This window comes from Oncorhynchus mykiss, chromosome 10 (genome assembly GCF_057628025.1).
Source record: "Oncorhynchus mykiss isolate SJ-2025 chromosome 10, ASM5762802v1, whole genome shotgun sequence".
In the NCBI taxonomy this organism is placed as follows: domain Eukaryota; kingdom Metazoa; phylum Chordata; class Actinopteri; order Salmoniformes; family Salmonidae; genus Oncorhynchus; species Oncorhynchus mykiss.
Genome location: NC_143031.1, coordinates 81165446 through 81185002, shown reverse-complemented (window position 1 = coordinate 81185002; position 19557 = coordinate 81165446). Strand labels below are relative to the sequence as shown.

At 46.5% G+C, this 19557-nt stretch overlaps 1 protein-coding gene across 3 annotated transcripts in view; it reads left to right on the top strand.

The window, feature by feature from the left end:
* The window catches only part of LOC110517425 (recombining binding protein suppressor of hairless), a 30801-nt gene extending 12391 nt beyond the window's left edge, over positions 1-18410 (top strand). For 2 of the 3 annotated variants that reach the window (XM_090188094.1, XM_090188095.1), the window contains exons 4-11: positions 69-234; positions 864-1038; positions 3373-3510; positions 4958-5070; positions 8732-8872; positions 11971-12126; positions 13367-13470; positions 13882-18410. In XM_090188094.1, the coding sequence (XP_090044220.1) occupies positions 69-234; positions 864-1038; positions 3373-3510; positions 4958-5070; positions 8732-8872; positions 11971-12126; positions 13367-13470; positions 13882-14251 (1363 nt within the window). In that variant the 3' untranslated portion in view covers positions 14252-18410. Of the gene's footprint in view, positions 1-68; positions 235-863; positions 1039-3372; positions 3511-4957; positions 5071-8731; positions 8873-11970; positions 12127-12258; positions 12328-13366; positions 13471-13881 lie in introns of those variants that run through there. The other variant, XM_090188096.1, reaches the window with a different exon arrangement.
* The last annotated feature ends 1147 nt before the right edge of the window (positions 18411-19557 follow it).

The following is a 19557-nucleotide window of genomic DNA, read 5'->3' as shown; positions in this document are numbered from 1 at the left end:
CTGATCTGTCCTTTAGGTCCCCCCCCCTCCTTGTATCTATCTGATGGGCTGATCTGTCTGTCCTGTAGGTTCTTCTGCCCTCCTCCTTGTATCTATCTGATGGGCTGTGGCTGGAAGAAGAAGACAGAGGAGATGGAGAGAGAGGGCTGTTCAGAGCAGGAGGCTCAGCCCTGTGCCTTTATAGGGATAGGAAACAGTGACCAGGAGATGCAGCAGCTCAACATAGAGGGGAAGGTAAGGGACAACACACACACACACACACACACTGACACACACACACACACACACAGAGGGAGAGTCACACTGACACACACATACACTGACACACACACACACACACACAGAGGGAGAGTCACACTGACACACACACACACACACACACACACACACACACACACTGACACACACACACACTGACACACACACACACACTGACACACACACACACACTGACACACAGACACGCTGACTGAAACCCACATTTCCTCATTTTCTCTCCCCAGAATGTCTGCAAGGGTAAAACCGTGTGTCTACACACACACACACACACACAGAGGCAGAACAGTGAAACACACCCCTCCCTCAGTCTTTCTCCACAGAACTTCTGCATCCTGTGTTTCCACACTCAAATAACTTCTCTTCTCGCAAAATACTTCCTTCTCTCTCCCTCCTCTTTCTCTCTCTCCCTCCTCTCTCTCTCCCTCTCTCTCCTCTCCCTCTCTCCTCTCCTTCTCTCCTTTCCTCTCTCTCCTCTCCTCTCTCTCCCTCCTCTCTCTCCCTCCTCTCTCTCCCTCCTCTCTCTCCCTCCTCTCTCTCCCTCCTCTCTTTCTCTCTCCCCCTCCTCTCTTCCTCTCTCCCTCCAGGACTTCTGCACAGCTAAGACTCTATACATCAGTGACAGTGACAAGAGGAAACACTTCATGCTGTCAGTCAAGATGTTCTATGGTAACAGTACAGACATAGGAGTCTTCCTTAGTAAGAGGATCAAAGTTATCTCTAAACCGTCCAAGAAGAAACAGTCTCTGAAGAACGCTGACCGTGAGTATGGAGAGGAACACGCATGACTAGGACCACACACACACACACACACACACACACACACATTTCCACAGTAATGGATAATAAATGTAATAGGGTTCTATAGGGCTCTGGTCTAAAGTAGTGCACTTCATAGGGAATAGGGTTCTATAGGGCTCTGGTCTAAAGTAGTGCACTATATAGGGAATAGGGTTCTATAGGGCTCTGGTCTAAAGTAGTGCACTACATAGGGAATAGGGTTCTATAGGGCTCTGGTCTAAAGTAGTGCACTACATAGGGAATAGGGTTCTATAGGGCTCTGGTCTAAAGTAGTGCACTGCATAGGGAATAGGGTTCTATAGGGCTCTGGTCTAAAGTAGTGCACTACATAGGGAATAGGGTTCTATAGGGCTCTGGTCTAAAGTAGTGCACTACATAGGGAATAGGGTTCTATAGGGCTCTGGTCTAAAGTAGTGCACTACATAGGGAATAGGGTTCTATAGGGCTCTGGTCTAAAGTAGTGCACTGCATAGGGAATAGGGTTCTATAGGGCTCTGGTCTAAAGTAGTGCACTACATAGGGAATAGGGTTCTATAGGGCTCTGGTCTAAAGTAGTGCACTGCATAGGGAATAGGGTTCTATAGGGCTCTGGTCTAAAGTAGTGCACTGCATAGGGAATAGGGTTCTATAGGGCTCTGGTCTAAAGTAGTGCACTACATAGTGAATAGGGTTCTATAGGGCTCTGGTCTAAAGTAGTGCACTACATAGGGAATAGGGTTCTATAGGGCTCTGGTCTAAAGTAGTGCACTACATAGGGAATAGGGTTCTATAGGGCTCTGGTCTAAAGTAGTGCACTACATAGGGAATAGGGTTCTATAGGGCTCTGGTCTAAAGTAGTGCACTGCATAGGGAATAGGGAGCCCAAAACAAGTACTTTTATTTGGTTTTAATTTTAATAGTTATTTGTAGAAGTCCAAATAGTCTACAAAATTGTATTTGAGAGGATTTTCAAATACATTAATATTCAACTACTTTTCATTTCAAATAAAACATATATCTGAATGCTTTAAGTGCATGTGAACGGGACTGAAATGTTTTAAATAGTATTTGGACCCATCCGTTTCTCTCTCACACACAGGATGCCACATTTAGAGAAGATTTACGGTTACATAGAGCTGACTGAGTATGCAGAACACACACACACACACACACACGCACACGCTTGATGCGCAGTGGTACGGTTTTCCTGAGTGGTTTCGGGACAAAGGTCTTTTTTTACGAGCTCTGTTGTAACTCTGCCGTTTTCATTTGACAATGATCAACTTCAAAGTGTGGTCTCTCTTTCATGATCTCTTCATGAATGCATATCTAACCTTCTCACTCACTCCCTACCCTCTCCCTCACTCCCTACCCGCGCCCTCACTCCCTACCCTCTCCCTCACTCCCTACCCTCGCCCTCACTCCCTACCCTCTCCCTCACCCTCTCCCTCACTCCCTCACCCTCTCCCTCACTCTCTCCTTTCTCCCTCCCTCCCTACCCTCTCCCTCACTCCCTACCCTCTCCCTCACTCCCTACCCTCTCCCTCACTCCCTACTCTCTCCCTCACTCCCTACTCTCTCCCTCACTCCCTACTCTCTCCCTCACTCCCTACTCTCTCCCTCACTCCCTACTCTCTCCCTCACTCCCTACTCTCTCCCTCACTCCCTACTCTCTCCCTCACTCCCTACTCTCTCCCTCACTCCCTACTCTCTCCCTCACTCCCTACTCTCTCCCTCACTCCCTACTCTCTCCCTCACTCCCTACTCTCTCCCTCACTCCCTACTCTCTCCCTACTCTCTCCCTCACTCTCTCCCTTCTTCCTCACTCCCTACCCTTTTCCTCACACCCTACCCTTTTCCTCACACCCTACCCTTTTCCTCACTCCCTACCCTTTTCCTCACTCCCTACCCTTTTCCTCACTCCCTACCCTTTTCCTCACTCCCTACCCTTTTCCTCACTCCCTACCCTCTTCCTCACTCCCTACCCTCTCCCTCACTCCCTACTCTCTCCCTACTCACTCCCTACTCTCTCCCTACTCTCTCCCTCACTCTCTCCCTTCTTCCTCACTCCCTACCCTTTTCCTCACTCCCTACCCTTTTCCTCACTCCCTACCCTTTTCCTCACTCCCTACCCTCTCCCTCACTCCCTACCCTCTCCCTCACATCCTACCCTCTCCCTTCCTTTCTTTCTCCCTCACTCACTCCCTACCCTCTCCCTCACTCCCTACCCTCTCCCTCACTCCATACCCTCTCACCTCTCTCCCTTGCTTTCTCTCTCCCTTCCTTTCTCTCTCCCTACTCTCTTTCTCTCTCTAGTGTGTATAGCGTCAGGCACCAAGGTTGCATTGTTTAACCGGTTGCGTTCTCAGACTGTCAGTACCCGCTATCTACACGTGGAGGGAGGGAACTTCCATGCCAGTTCACAACAGTGGGGAGCCTTCTACATACACCTCTGTAAGTTACCCTCCTCTCCTCTCTTCCCTTTGGCCCCGCCCCTCTAGTCCCTTTGGCCCCGCCCCTCTCGTCCATTTGGCCCGCCCCTCTCGTCCCTTCGGCCCCGCCCCTCTCGTCCCTTCGGCCCGCCCCTCTCGTCCCTTCGGCCCCGCCCCTCTCGTCCCTTCGGCCCCGCCCCTCTCGTCCCTGCCCCTCTCGTCCCTTCGGCCCCGCCCCTCTCGTCCCTTCGGCCCCGCCCCTCTCGTCCCTTCGTCCCCGCCCCTCTCGTCCCTTCGGCCCCGCCCCTCTTTTCCCTTCGGCCCCGCCCCTCTTTTCCCTTCGGCCCCGCCCCTCTTTTCCCTTCGGCCCCGCCCCTCTTTTCCCTTCGGCCCCGCCCCTCTTTTCCCTTCGGCCCCGCCCCTCTTTTCCCTTCGGCCCCGCCCCTATTTTCCCTTCGGCCCCGCCCCTCTCTTCGGCCCCGCCCCTCTCTTCCCTTCGGCCCCGCCCCTCTCTTCCCTTCGGCCCCGCCCCTCTCTTCCCTCCGGCCCCGCCCCTCTCTTCCCTTCTCCATTTCCTTAATATCTTCACTTTCCTCTAATAGCTTCCTCTGTCTTCCGTCTGTTGAACTCTCTCTCCTCCTCTGTTTCAGCCAATCATGTTGTTTCTCTGTTAATTATGCTGCATTGCCATGGTGATGTCGAAGTCAATGCCACCAAGACAAGACTTCAGATAAAGATGTATAGCATCATATAAAGGGTTGTTATAGTAACTATATATAGCATCATATAAAAGGTTGTTATAGTAACTATATATAGATATATAGCATCATATAGAGTTGTTATAGTAACTATATATAGATATATAGAGGGTTGTTATAGTAACTATATATAGAGGGTTGTTATAGTAACTATATCGTCTCCATTATGGTATGGCTGATTTCAGTTATTAAATGTGTTTCCTACAGTAGTAACTATGACTCTCTCCCCTGTAGTGGAGGAGGAAGAGCCGGAAGGGGAGGAGTTATAGTAACTATATATAGAGGGTTGTTATAGTAACTATATATAGAGGGTTGTTATAGTAACTATATATAGAGGGTTGTTATAGTAACTATATATAGAGGGTCGTTATAGTAACTATATATAGAGGGTCGTTATAGTAACTATATATAGAGGGTCGTTATAGTAACTATATATAGAGGGTCGTTATAGTAACTATATATAGAGGGTCGTTATAGTAACTATATACAGTGGGTTGTTATAGTAACTATATCAGTTATTACATGTGTTTCCTACAGTAGTAACTATGACTCTCTCCCCTGTAGTGGAGGAGGAAGAGCCGGAAGGGGAGGAGTTATAGTAACTATATATAGAGGGTCGTTATAGTAACTATATATAGAGGGTTGTTATAGTAACTATATCAGTTATTACATGTGTTTCCTACAGTAATATCTATGACTCTCTCCCTGTAGTGGAGGAGGAAGAGCCGGAAGGGGAGGAGTTTGCGGTGAGGGATGGATACATCCACTATGGTCAGACTGTCAAACTGGTCTGTTCTGTCACTGGTATGGCGCTGCCTAGACTGGTACGTACCAACGTGTCTCACCTATACCTACAGGTCTGTCTGTCTGCTGTTCCTACATATTCACCTCTCTACCTACAGGTCTGTCTGTCTGTCTGCTGTTCCTACATATTCACCTCTCTACCTACAGGTCTGTCTGTCTGTCTCCTGTTCCTACATATTCACCTCTCTACCTACAGGTCTGTCTGTCTGTCTGCTGTTCCTACATATTCACCTCTCTACCTACAGGTCTGTCTGTCTCCTGTTCCTATATATTCACCTCTCTACCTACAGGTCTGTCTGTCTGTCTCCTGTTCCTACATATTCACCTCTCTACCTACAGGTCTGTCTGTCTGTCTCCTGTTCCTACATATTCACCTCTCTACCTACAGGTCTGTCTGTCTCCTGTTCCTACATATTCACCTCTCTACCTACAGGTCTGTCTGTCTGTCTGTCTCCTGTTCCTACATATTCACCTCTCTACCTACAGGTCTGTCTGTCTGTCTGTCTCCTGTTCCTACATATTCACCTCTCTACCTACAGGTCTGTCTGTCTGTCTGTCTCCTGTTCCTACATATTCACCTCTCTACCTACAGGTCTGTCTGTCTGTCTCCTGTTCCTACATATTCACCTCTCTATCTACAGGTCTGTCTGTCTGTCTGCTGTTCCTACATATTCACATCTCTACCTACAGGTCTGTCTGTCTGTCTGTCTCCTGTTCCTACATATTCACCTCTCTATCTACAGGTCTGTCTGTCTGTCTCCTGTTCCTATATATTCACCTCTCTACCTACAGGTCTGTCTGTCTCCTGTTCCTATATATTCACCTCTCTACCTACAGGTCTGTCTGTCTGTCTGTCTGCTGTTCCTACATATTCACCTCTCTACCTACAGGTCTGTCTGTCTGTCTGTTCCTACATATTCACCTCTCTACCTACAGGTCTGTCTGTCTGCTGTTCCTACATATTCACCTCTCTACCTACAGGTCTGTCTGTCTGTCTGTCTCCTGTTCCTACATATTCACCTCTCTACCTACAGGTCTGTCTGTCTGTCTCCTGTTCCTACATATTCACCTCTCTACCTACAGGTCTGTCTGTCTGTCTCCTGTTCCTACATATTCACCTCTCTACCTACAGGTCTGTCTGTCTCCTGTTCCTATATATTCACCTCTCTACCTACAGGTCTGTCTGTCTCCTGTTCCTATATATTCACCTCTCTACCTACAGGTCTGTCTGTCTGTCTCCTGTTCCTACATATTCACCTCTCTACCTACAGGTCTGTCTGTCTGTCTGTCTGTCTGCTGTTCCTACATATTCACCTCTCTACCTACAGGTCTGTCTGTCTGTCTGTCTCCTGTTCCTATATATTCACCTCTCTACCTACAGGTCTGTCTGTCTGTCTGTCTCCTGTTCCTACATATTCACCTCTCTACCTACAGGTCTGTCTGTCTCCTGTTCCTATATATTCACCTCTCTACCTACAGGTCTGTCTGTCTGTCTGCTGTTCCTATATATTCACCTCTCTACCTACAGGTCTGTCTGTCTGTCTGTCTCCTGTTCCTATATATTCACCTCTCTACCTACAGGTCTGTCTGTCTGTCTGTCTCCTGTTCCTACATATTCACCTCTCTACCTACAGGTCTGTCTGTCTGTCTGCTGTTCCTATATATTCACCTCTCTACCTACAGGTCTGTCTGTCTGTCTGTCTCCTGTTCCTATATATTCACCTCTCTACCTACAGGTCTGTCTGTCTGTCTGTCTCCTGTTCCTACATATTCACCTCTCTACCTACAGGTCTGTCTGTCTGTCTGCTGTTCCTATATATTCACCTCTCTACCTACAGGTCTGTCTGTCTGTCTGCTGTTCCTACATATTCACCTCTCTACCTACAGGTCTGTTCTCTATTCCCAGGTGATGTGTGATAGATAATCAGGGTGTGTCATCTCTCACCTCCTCCCCAGGTTATGTGTGATAGATAAGCAGGGTGTGTCATCTCTCACCTCCTCCCCAGGTGATGTGTGATAGATAATCAGGGTGTGTCATCTCTCACCTCCTCCCCAGGTGATGTGTGATAGATAATCAGGGTGTGTCATCTCTCACCTCCTCCCCAGGTGATGTGTGATAGATAAGCAGGGTGTGTCATCTTTCACCTCCTCCCCAGGTGATGTGTGATAGATAAGCAGGGTGTGTCATCTTTCACCTCCTCCCCAGGTGATGTGTGATAGATAATCAGGGTGTCTCTCACCTCCTCCCCAGGTGATGTGTGATAGATAAGCAGGGTGTCTCTCACTTCCTCCCCAGGTGATGTGTGATAGATAAGCAGGGTGTCTCTCACTTCCTCCCCAGGTGATGTGTGATAGATAATCAGGGTGTCTCACCTCCTCCCCAGGTGATGTCTGATAGATAATCAGGGTGTCTCTCACCTCCTCCCCAGGTGATGTGTGATAGATAAGCAGGGTGTCTCTCACCTCCTCCCCAGGTGATGTCTGATAGATAATCAGGGTGTCTCTCACCTCCTCCCCAGGTGATGTCTGATAGATAATCAGGGTGTCTCTCACCTCCTCCCCAGGTGATGTCTGATAGATAATCAGGGTGTCTCACCTCCTCCCCAGGTGATGTCTGATAGATAATCAGGGTGTCTCACCTCCTCCCCAGGTGATGTGTGATAGATAATCAGGGTGTCTCACCTCCTCCCCAGGTGATGTCTGATAGATAATCAGGGTGTCTCACCTCCTCCCCAGGTGATGTCTGATAGCTAATCAGGGTGTCTCACCTCCTCCCCAGGTGATGTCTGATAGATAATCAGGGTGTCTCACCTCCTCCCCAGGTGATGTCTGATAGATAATCAGGGTGTCTCACCTCCTCCCCAGGTGATGTGTGATAGATAATCAGGGTGTGTCATCTCTCACCTCCTCCCCAGGTGATGTGTGATAGATAATCAGGGTGTGTCATCTCTCACCTCCTCCCCAGGTGATGTGTGATAGATAATCAGGGTGTCTCACCTCCTCCCCAGGTGATGTCTGATAGATAATCAGGGTGTCTCACCTCCTCCCCAGGTGATGTCTGATAGATAATCAGGGTGTCTCACCTCCTCCCCAGGTGATGTCTGATAGATAATCAGGGTGTCTCACCTCCTCCCCAGGTGATGTCTGATAGATAATCAGGGTGTCTCACCTCCTCCCCAGGTGATGTGTGATAGATAATCAGGGTGTCTCACCTCCTCCCCAGGTGATGTCTGATAGATAATCAGGGTGTCTCACCTCCTCCCCAGGTGATGTCTGATAGCTAATCAGGGTGTCTCACCTCCTCCCCAGGTGATGTGTGATAGATAATCAGGGTGTGTCATCTCTCACCTCCTCCCCAGGTGATGTGTGATAGATAATCAGGGTGTGTCATCTCTCACCTCCTCCCCAGGTGATGTGTGATAGATAATCAGGGTGTGTCATCTCTCACCTCCTCCCCAGGTGATGTGTGATAGATAATCAGGGTGTCTCTCACCTCATCCCCAGGTGACGTGTGATAATCAGGGTGTCTCTCACCTCCTCCCCAGGTGATGTGTGATAGATAATCAGGGTGTGTCATCTCTCACCTCCTCCCCAGGTGATGTGTGATAGATAATCAGGGTGTCTCTCACCTCATCCCCAGGTGACGTGTGATAATCAGGGTGTCTCTCACCTCCTCCCCAGGTGATCCGTAAGGTGGACAAGCAGACAGCGTTGATGGATGCAGACGACCCAGTGTCTCAGCTCCACAAGTGTTCCTTCTACCTGAAAGACACCGAGAGAATGTACCTCTGTCTCTCACAGGAGAGAATCATTCAGTTCCAGGTACACACACTCATACACACACACACACACACACACACAGACTGATGGACGCACACACACACACACACACACACACACACACACACAGAGACACTGATGGACGCACACTCATACATACACACACACACAGACTGATGGACACACACACACACACACAGAGACACTGATGGACGCACACTCATACACACACACACACACACACTGATGGACTCACACACACACACACACTCCTAGCCCCTTGTAGATCGGAGCCAGGTTTGTGGTATCTGGTAATAGCTTTTCCCACCAGTCTGTTCAGCTAAAATCAGAGTTCCTTATTGGACCACTAGTTCATCTAGTCCCTCCCTGTTTAATGAGGGTTTCTTATTGGACCACTAGTTCATCTAGTCCCTCCCTGTTTAATGAGGGTTTCTTATTGGACCACTAGTTCATCTAGTCCCTCCCTGTTTAATGAGTTTCTTATTGGACCACTAGTTCATCTAGTCCCTCCCTGTTTAATGAAGGTTTCTTATTGGACCACTAGTTCATCTAGTCCCTCCCTGTTTAATGAGAGTTTCTTATTGGACCACTAGTTCATCTAGTCCCTCCCTGTTTAATAAGGGTTTCTTATTGGACCACTAGTTCATCTAGTCCCTCCCTGTTTAATGAAGGTTTCTTATTGGACCACTAGTTCAACTAATCCCTCGCTGTTTATTGAGAGTTTCTTATTGGACCATTGGTTTCGGTCGTTGTCTTCTGGTTCTTTTCTGGTTAATTCCACCCTGGTATCGTTATTTGCATACACCCACACCCTGCCCCCCAAAAAAGACCAGTAAGGAGATGCAAATCTGTCATTTATCATATCTCCTTCCCCAGGCCACGCCCTTCCCCAAAGAGACCAGGTCTGCATTCAGTACGTTGTGGAACGTTCAGTACGTTGTGGAACGTTCAGTACGCTGTGGAACGTTCAGGACGCTGTGGAACGTTCAGGACGCTGTGGAACGTTCAGGACGCTGTGGAACGTTCAGGACGCTGTGGAACGTTCAGTACGCTGTGGAACGTTCAGTACGCTGTGGAACGTTCAGTACGCTGTGGAACGTTCAGGACGTTGTGGAACGTTCAGTACGCTGTGGAACGTTCAGGACGTTGTGGAACGTTCAGTACGCTGTGGAACGTTCAGGACGTTGTGGAACGTTCAGTACGCTGTGGAACGTTCAGGACGTTGTGGAACGTTCAGTACGCTGTGGAACGTTCAGGACGTTGTGGAACGTTCAGTACGCTGTGGAACGTTCAGTACGCTGTGGAACGTTCAGGACGTTGTGGAACGTTCAGTACGCTGTGGAACGTTCAGTACGCTGTGGAACGTTCAGGACGTTGTGGAACGTTCAGTACGCTGTGGAACGTTCAGTACGCTGTGGAACGTTCAGGACGCTGTGGAACGTTCAGTACGCTGTGGAACGTTCAGTACGCTGTGGAACGTTCAGGACGTTGTGGAACGTTCAGGACGTTGTGGAACGTTCAGGACGTTGTGGAGCGTTCAGGACGTTGTGGAGCGTTCAGGACGTTGTGGAACGTTCAGGACGTTGTGGAACGTTCAGGACGTTGTGGAGCGTTCAGGACGTTGTGGAACGTTCAGGACGTTGTGGAGCGTTCAGGACGTTGTGGAGCGTTGTGGAGCGTTCAGGACGTTGTGGAGCGTTCAGGACGTTGTGGAACGTTCAGGACGTTGTGGAGCGTTCAGGACGTTGTGGAACGTTCAGGACGTTGTGGAGCGTTCAGGACGTTGTGGAACGTTCCGCGTTGAACTGAAGCGGTGTTGTACTGAATGACCAGTTGTTGTTTGTTTAACTTCTTGATCTGGACCTGGAAATGCAAATGCGCTACGCTAAATGCTAAATGTACTCGTTAAAACTCAAACGTTCATTAAAATACACATGCAAGGTATTGAATTAAAGCTACACTCGTTGTGAATCTAGCCAACAAGTCAGATTTTTTAAATGCTTTTCGGCGAAAGCATGAGAAGCTATTATCTGATAGCATGCAACACCCCAAAATGCCTGAAGGCGACGTAAACAAAATAATTAGCTTAGCCGGCGCTACACAAAAACGCAGAAATAAAATATAAAACATTCATTACCTTTGATATTCTTTGTTGGCACTCCTATATGTCCCATAAACATCACAAATTGGTCTTTTTCCCCATTAAATCCGTCCATGAATGCCCAAAATATCCATTTGTATGGCCTGTCTGCATCAGGAAAAAAGCTCTCTTCCAACACGCAACGTCATGTTTAAAAATTATATAAGTTGCCTATATTCTTTGACAAAACACTTCAACCTACTTTTATAACCCAACTTTAGGTATTTGTAAACGTTAATAAGCGATCAAATTGATCACTGGGCGATCTGTATTCAATAGCAGCTACTCAAGAAAACAGTGTCCATTTTTCAATCTTCCAAAATCGATTGAGGTAGGCTGGATGGAATGACGGATCTATTGGTAATGTCTCAAAGGATTTTGGTCAATGAAAAATGACGTTTTTGGCGACATCGTGTGGAAGCTGTAGGAATTGCATCCGTCTCCATATTAAATTTGGTTTCCTTTAAACAATACATGAAAGGGGCGCATGGATACTTTTTTCAGCTTTCAGTGACCACTTTTTCTTGCGCTTTTCGATGAAACACACGCTCTGTTATAGTCACAGCTGTGATTTAACCAGTTTTAGAAACTTCTGAGTGTTTTCTATCCACACATACTAATCATATGCATATACTATATTCCTGGCATGAGTAGCAGGACGCTGAAATGTTGCGCGATTTTTAACAGAATGTTCGAAAAGGGAGGGGGTAGGATGAAGAGGTTAACGGGGAGGGGTTGTGGGTTGTAGGTTGGGGAATGCTGTCAGCATGGCCACTCCCCTTTTTTAAAATTACGCCACTCATTTCTTCAAGCAACACCTCACCACAGTTCAAACCCCCGAGCTGACAAGGTACAAATCTGTCGTTCTGCCCCTGAACAGGCAGTTAACCCACTAACATATCTCCTCCCCCAGGCCACGCCCTTCCCCAAAAAGACCAGTACGGAGGTAAATGACTAATTAACATAACTCCTCCCCCAGGCCACGCCCTGCCCCAAAGAGCCCAGTAAGGAGATGATAAACGATGGAGCCTCCTGGACCATCATCAGTACAGACAAGGCAGAGTACACCTTCTACCAGGGGATGGGTCCTGTACCCTGTCCTGTTACACCAGTCCCTGTGGTGGAGAGTCTGCAGGTACACACACACCTACACACACACACACACACACACACACACACACACACACACACACACACACACACCTACTCTCACCACATATCTAGTTACTCTCTCGCAGACACACACTAACCCCTCTGTTGTCTCTAGTTGAATGGTGGAGGTGACAGGACCCACACTAACCCCTCTGTTGTCTCTAGTTGAATGGTGGAGGTGACAGGACCCACACTAACCCCTCTGTTGTCTCTAGTTGAATGGTGGAGGTGACAGGACCCACACTAACCCCTCTGTTGTCTCTAGTTGAATGGTGGAGCTGACAGGACCCACACTAACCCCTCTGTTGTCTCTAGTTGAATGGTGGAGGTGACAGGACACACACTAACCCCTCTGTTGTCTCTAGTTGAATGGTGGAGGTGACAGGACCCACACTAACCCCTCTGTTGTCTCTAGTTGAATGGTGGAGGTGACAGGACACACACTAACCCCTCTGTTGTCTCTAGTTGAATGGTGGAGGTGACAGGACCCACACTAACCCCTCTGTTGTCTCTCTAGTTGAATGGTGGAGGTGACAGGACCCACACTAACCCCTCTGTTGTCTCTAGTTGAATGGTGGAGGTGACAGGACACACACTAACCCCTCTGTTGTCTCTAGTTGAATGGTGGAGGTGACAGGACCCACACTAACCCCTCTGTTGTCTCTAGTTGAATGGTGGAGGTGACAGGACCCACACTAACCCCTCTGTTGTCTCTAGTTGAATGGTGGAGGTGACAGGACCCACACTAACCCCTCTGTTGTCTCTCTAGTTGAATGGTGGAGGGGACAGGACCCACACTAACCCCTCTGTTGTCTCTAGTTGAATGGTGGAGGTGACAGGACCCACACTAACCCCTCTGTTGTCTCTAGTTGAATGGTGGAGGGGACAGGACCCACACTAACCCCTCTGTTGTCTCTAGTTGAATGGTGGAGGTGACAGGACACACACTAACCCCTCTGTTGTCTCTAGTTGAATGGTGGAGGTGACAGGACCCACACTAACCCCTCTGTTGTCTCTAGTTGAATGGTGGAGGTGACAGGACCCACACTAACCCCTCTGTTGTCTCTCTAGTTGAATGGTGGAGGTGACAGGACCCACACTAACCCCTCTGTTGTCTCTAGTTGAATGGTGGAGGTGACAGGACACACACTAACCCCTCTGTTGTCTCTAGTTGAATGGTGGAGGGGACAGGACCCACACTAACCCCTCTGTTGTCTCTGTAGTTGAATGGTGGAGGTGATGTGGCCATGTTGGAGCTGACGGGACAGAACTTTGCTCCAGATCTCCGAGTCTGGTTTGGAGATATCGAGTCTGACACCATGTACAGGTAAGCTGTGTGTGTGAGTGACAGAGAGATGGCTGGCATGGTAACGCGGGTATCGTGTTACCGTGGTAACTGTATAATCGTGTAATTGAAGATTATGGATGAAGACTGTCATGAAAATACAATTATTAAAACTGTTTTTTTATTTTTCTATGAATTTAATTTTTAAGAGGACAGACTTGACCCAAAAGCAGTAAAATGTAAAAGTGAGGTACAAACCACAGTCACAACTGATATCTGGAGAGACCAGAGGAGGCTAACCTGACCCGTTTTTTAAATTGTTGTTAAGTTAACGAACGGCCGACTGAAGACGGATGACCTGCGGTCGAGTCCGTTTCCGTGGTAACGCGGACTCCACAACGTTTTCGGATCTCGTGGTGAATCTTGTCTTTTGTCTAACCCCTTCTGTCCCAGGTGTGGAGAGAGCGTGCTCTGCGTGGTGCCTGACATCTCCGCCTTCAGAGAGGGGTGGCGCTGGGTCCGTCAGCCCGTCCAGGTCCCCGTCACCTTGGTCCGCAACGACGGAGTCATCTACTCCACGGCCCTCACCTTCACCTATACCCCAGAACCAGGCCCTCGTCTTCACTGCAGCGCTGCCGGGGCCATCCTCCAGACCCACAGTCACAGTATCTCCTCTTCGTCCTCATCCTCACCTTCCTCAGGGAGTCTGGGGATGGGAGGTTTAGGGGGTTTGGCGGAAGGACAGACGGGCTACGGGATTGGCCAAGGGGGAGGGTCAACCAATAGCGTTGGGTTGTCATCGGTGATGTCAGTTTCGTCATAGCAGCGGGGAAGTGTGTGGGGTGGGGGGGGGGGGTGTGTGAGAGGCTCATGGACCTGCTCTGAAACCACCCTCGCTCGCTCAAGGACTCTTTGGAAAGAGAGCGCTTTGACGTTGAAGAGGAGAAGGGAAGAAGAGAGATGAAGTTCTGATGAAAGACAGACCTGGAAGGAAGGGGGGGTCCCCTCTCTCTGGCGCCCCCGTGTGGGCGGTTGTGGACATGACACTGCAGCCTGGGTCATTCTTGTCTGGGAGAGGTTTCACCTCCAGGATGACACAATAACTAGGAGCCCTTTTTATACATTTGTTGGAGAACAACTATTTTTTATTTTCAACACTCACACTTTCTACAAAGTTTAGATTTTATTTTTTTTTGACCCACAACAAAGGGCTTGGTAATGATGTTGTCATTATCATTGGTAATCATTATTGGTAATGATGGAGATGTCACTCGTGTGCAGAGAAACTTCATTATTGTTTTATGGGTGAAACATTTTATTATAGTAACAATTTTTACGGACCAAGGAATATTATTGTTATTTTTATTCTTTATGATATTTTATAAGCTTTAGCCGAGGTACATTTTCAAATGTGTTTTTGTTGTTGTATTATAACGTTTTAGGGAGTACACTTTTTGTTACCAAATAGTTTTTTTCTCTCCATTTGAGATCGAGAGAGAGAGAGAGAACTCTGAGGAGATTGAATAACGTGATTCAGGCTGCGTCTCAATCGGCCTAAAAACTGGATTCCTCCCTTTTTATTAGTGTGAAAGAGTGACGCGACCTCGGGGTGCTTTGTGCAAGTCTTAAAGTCTAGAAAAGGTCAGGGTTGTAGTTATCTGAAGAGTTGAACAACTGAAAGCAAGCTCGCAGTAGGTTCTCTCTCTCTCTCTCTACCCCATCTCTTTCACCTTCTCTGTCTGTTCCGGATTAAGGAGAGGAAATTAGGCTTGGTGGTAAAAGGAAGAGGAAGGAAGCCATTTTTAGACGGTTGACATGCACCCCATAATCTCAGCCAGTTTCTATAGCAACCTTAAATCTTCCTGGCCAATCGCCTTAAATTGATCAGTCTCTCACCAGACCTTTTTAGAAGAAACGAAAGAAAGATATACTTTTTATTTTATTTTTCATGTTGTGTGTATATAAGGTTGTCGTTTTCTGAAACTGTCTTAAGAGTGTTTGGTCGACACTCGTCAAGCCAAGGCCTGGGAATGTCTCATCATGTCGTTGGTCTCTGTCTCTCAAATGACACCTGATTTCCTAAATAGTGCACTACTTTAGACCAGGGCCCTCCCTATAGGGGATCCTAAATAGTGCACTACTTTAGGCCAGGGCTCTCCTATAAGGGATCCTAAATAGTGCACTACTTTAGGCCAGGGCTCTCCTATAGGGGATCCTAAATAGTGCACTACTTTAGGCCAGGGCTCTCCTATAAGGGATCCTAAATAGTGCACTACTTTAGACCAGGGCTCTCCTATGAGGGATCCTAAAATAGGGATTGGAGTGCTGTTTGGGTTGCAGAAGTTGGTTTTTACACTACCGTTCGGGCCTCATTCCCAAATCGGCTCCTAGCCCCTAGTAGACGTTTGTGTAAATCTGAGAGGATTGTACAAGTATTACCAATATGGTAATCGCCCCGGTGGCCTTCTAGGCTTCGGGTAATTCGTGCCATTTTTTGATTACTTAGTATATACTATCTAGGGGTCATTTGCTTACCTGGTGCACGCTATCTAGGGGCTAGGGATTGGTTTGGGACTGGGCAGAAGTCTTTTTATTTTAACGAAGAGCTTTAAAAATGCCACAACTGCCTTTTTAGCTTGTAACACTTTCAAGCAGCTCCCCCTCTTATCTATCTAATGAAGCCGTAGCATCAAACAGAAAATCACTTGCGTCGTTAAGCTGATAGCCCCACTACACTGTACATGTAATTCGCTAAAGCTTCATTGGAATTCAATTGGCTAAGCTAATGGCTAATGCTACAATGTAATTATATTTAGTGAAGCTAAGCTAATGGCTAATGCTACTATGCAGTTCTATTTAGTGAAGCTAAGCTGAAGCTAATGCTACTATGTAGTTCTATTTTAGTGAAGCTAAGCTGAAGCTAATGCTACCTTGTAGTTCTATTTTAGTGAAGCTAAGCTGAAGCTAATGCTACTATGTAGTTCTATTTAGTGAAGCTAAGCTGAAGCTAATGCTACTATGTAGTTCTATTTTAGTGAAGCTAAGCTAACGCTAAGCTAAGCTACAATGTAAGTCTAGTAGTGAAGCTAATGCTAATATGTAATTCATGTCACTTGGCTCTACGGCTAAACTTAATTGAAATCACAATGCCTTTTAAAAAAAAAAAATTAAAAACACTCCCTAGCGAGAGACTGTTTTCTGTCTCGCCACAGTGTTTTCTCACAAAGTAGCCTCTTCTTGTAGCTTAAGCGTTTCACGCGTCACATTTTTAGGTAGCCTACCAGTCGGTGTTTTTTTTTTATATTTTCATTTTTAAAAATGTTTTGTTCATCATGAGGGAACCATTTTTCCCTATGTTCAGCATAACAACTACAATGTTTTCCCTCCGCTGTAGAAAAAAAAAAAACGGTTTTGGAAACGATTTGCCAAAATATGTGTTTTCCCAACTTTCTTGTGGGGTCAGGTGTCGGTGGACCTGTCGCTCACCTGTCATTGGTGCTGTACTACGTCGAAAGGGATGGCTGCTCTGTTACTATGGGAACAGGTTATATGATAACGCGTACTGTAAAGTAACTGGCTCTAACTGATTTTATTCGAGTTGTAACAGTTTTTATTATTTTGACGGGTTTTCGTCTTGGATCAATGCTCGTATGGCTGTTTTTTTTGGGGTGTTATTCATTGATGAAAAAACCCTGTGGAAGTTATTTCGTTGGCAATCGGTTCTCAAATACAGGTCACCAGTTTTTGGTTTTCTTGGAAGAAAATTCTCTTTGTTCTGCTCTGCTTTAATTGTGGTGCTTTGCCTCCTCTTAACAAGTACGAGGAACAATATGACTGTTCTCAAATCTGTGGTCCCCACTCAAACCCTAACCTGTATAAGCTAACACAACTATGAAACTGGCCTGGGATCATTTCTTTACGTGATGATTTTTTTTCTTTCCTCCCTTCATATTGGTGGTGTCTCTTGGGTCGTTATTCACTAGGAAACCAAAACGGAATCGAACTCTGCAGGCAACGACCTGAACTTGTCTCAATAAGAAACGCTTGTTTTTCCCATTGCAAAACATTCTGCGTGATTTGCACTAATGAATACAACCCTGCCCCCCCCCCCCCCAAAAAAAAAAAGTTTTCCTCCCTTCCCTGTTACAGCTAAACCACTCGTATTGCCTTAGATCAGCCTATGGAGTGAGCCATCGCTGGTTCTGGTGGGCCGTAGTGTGATTGCAGGATTTTGTTCCAGCTCTTAACATACCTAATTTAATCTAGCCTAATCGTGGTCAACAAATCAATTCAAGACCAGGAGTAGTGGATTCATTTTCAGTTGTGTTTGAGCAAATACCTGCAAATACCTGCACACACACAACTCTTTTAAGACGAGAGTTGTGTTTCCCCCGGCCTTATCTATAGTGTAGATGAACCTAACGCAGAAATAGCCACCACTCTGTGGTTGTCTGGGTTGAAGACACTGATCTGATGCCCTAATTCACACAATGGAGGCTTGACCAGTTCAGTACAGCTCGGGTTTGGCCTTATTGTTGTGAATCAAGTGTTTTTGTTGTTTTTTTGCTTTCCTGAGAACTGAAACGATAAACAATACTCTCAACATGCCAAATGAATCAACTTTTCCCCCGTTTTTAACTTTGTCTGCAATCTGATCGGGGACCCTGTTCCATATACAGGTCATTACCTACAGAGTCTGGTCAAATGTATCACTATGTAGGGGATAGGTTGCCAGTCCAGACAAAGTCTGTGTTTTTCCTGCATTTGGACCTCTTTAAAGCCAGCTTTTTTTTTACACCACATAAAGAAGGCAGAACAAAATAAATCAAATGCATTGAGTTTGTTTTTGAAAAAATGTCTCTGAATAAAATGTCTTTATGCCTTCAGGCTCTCTCGGTTGAGCACATCACTCTAAAAAAAAAAAAGGCAGGTCTGACAGCATTGGAGAAAGAAAAGGTCAAGAAATAAAAGTTGGGAGTTGGCTTCTTGTGTCTCTGTTTTCTTTCCTGTACTTGGTTTGATCCATCAATTCGTCATGTTGATTTCTCCTCCACCCGGCCATGTTGACACTAGGGTTGGGGGTCCCATTCCTCTTCAAATCAAGGCCAGGCACCATAGCGTTCAATTATATTTTTGCATCGAGTTTTTTATTTATTTGAAACGTTTTAATATTAGTATTTTCTTTAATAAAAATGTGGAAGTTGATAATTTGTGTATGTTCGTTTAGTTTATCCTACTACTATCATCAACACTTCGTGAATTGTTACCATTTTAGGTGGACATGGCGTCCATCATTTCAATGCTCATTGAAACACCAATTCAACGCCGATTTCATACATAATGTTAACTGGACTATATGTAGAAAGTTCATTTGAAGAGATGGTGATTGGGTCTCGGGTAAGTGTTTCGTAGTCTAAATTCGGTGTACTTGTCTTCAACTGTTCGCTAAATATATATATATATATATATATATATATATATAGAGCCTACCTTTTCTTTAGTATTTTACAGATCGAAAGATGACAAATACATTTATTCACTATCTGCTATGAATAAATCCGGTTCTAGAGTTTCCGTTAGCCTAACTAAATATGTTTGATTTAATTGTGTGACTTCCAGTGTACAGAATTAGATGTTTCGTGATTACGGGGTGGCAGGAGCCTAGCGGTTAAACGCGTTGGAAAACCATTACAGCGTCGTGACTTTAGAATGGTCGAAGATGCACCTCCTCGCCCTCCTGACTGCTATCGTTGACTTCCGTCTGAAATCCTCTGCTTTTGTAAATCAACTCAAATAAGCGCAAGGTCTTTCATAAACTTTACAATGGTCATGCACATGTCTGTGATGTTTACTGGGATATCGTAACACCCTACATTATATTTTATAATCACCCACCCTGCTTCCTGATAGTCTCAAACACATACTTTGTGACAATGTTCACGCACGCAGTAATAATGCCCTCTCCCAAACCCCCCACGCTCTTCGGAGCCCGCTGACTCCCAGGGATGGACAACTGTCACCTGCACATGCTCACAGGGTAAAGGTCAGCTCCAAAGCCGGCCCCCTTTTTTATTTTTAGGTTCTCAGGGGGGTTGCCGGGGCGAAAGACGACACCCTGTTTCTCTAATC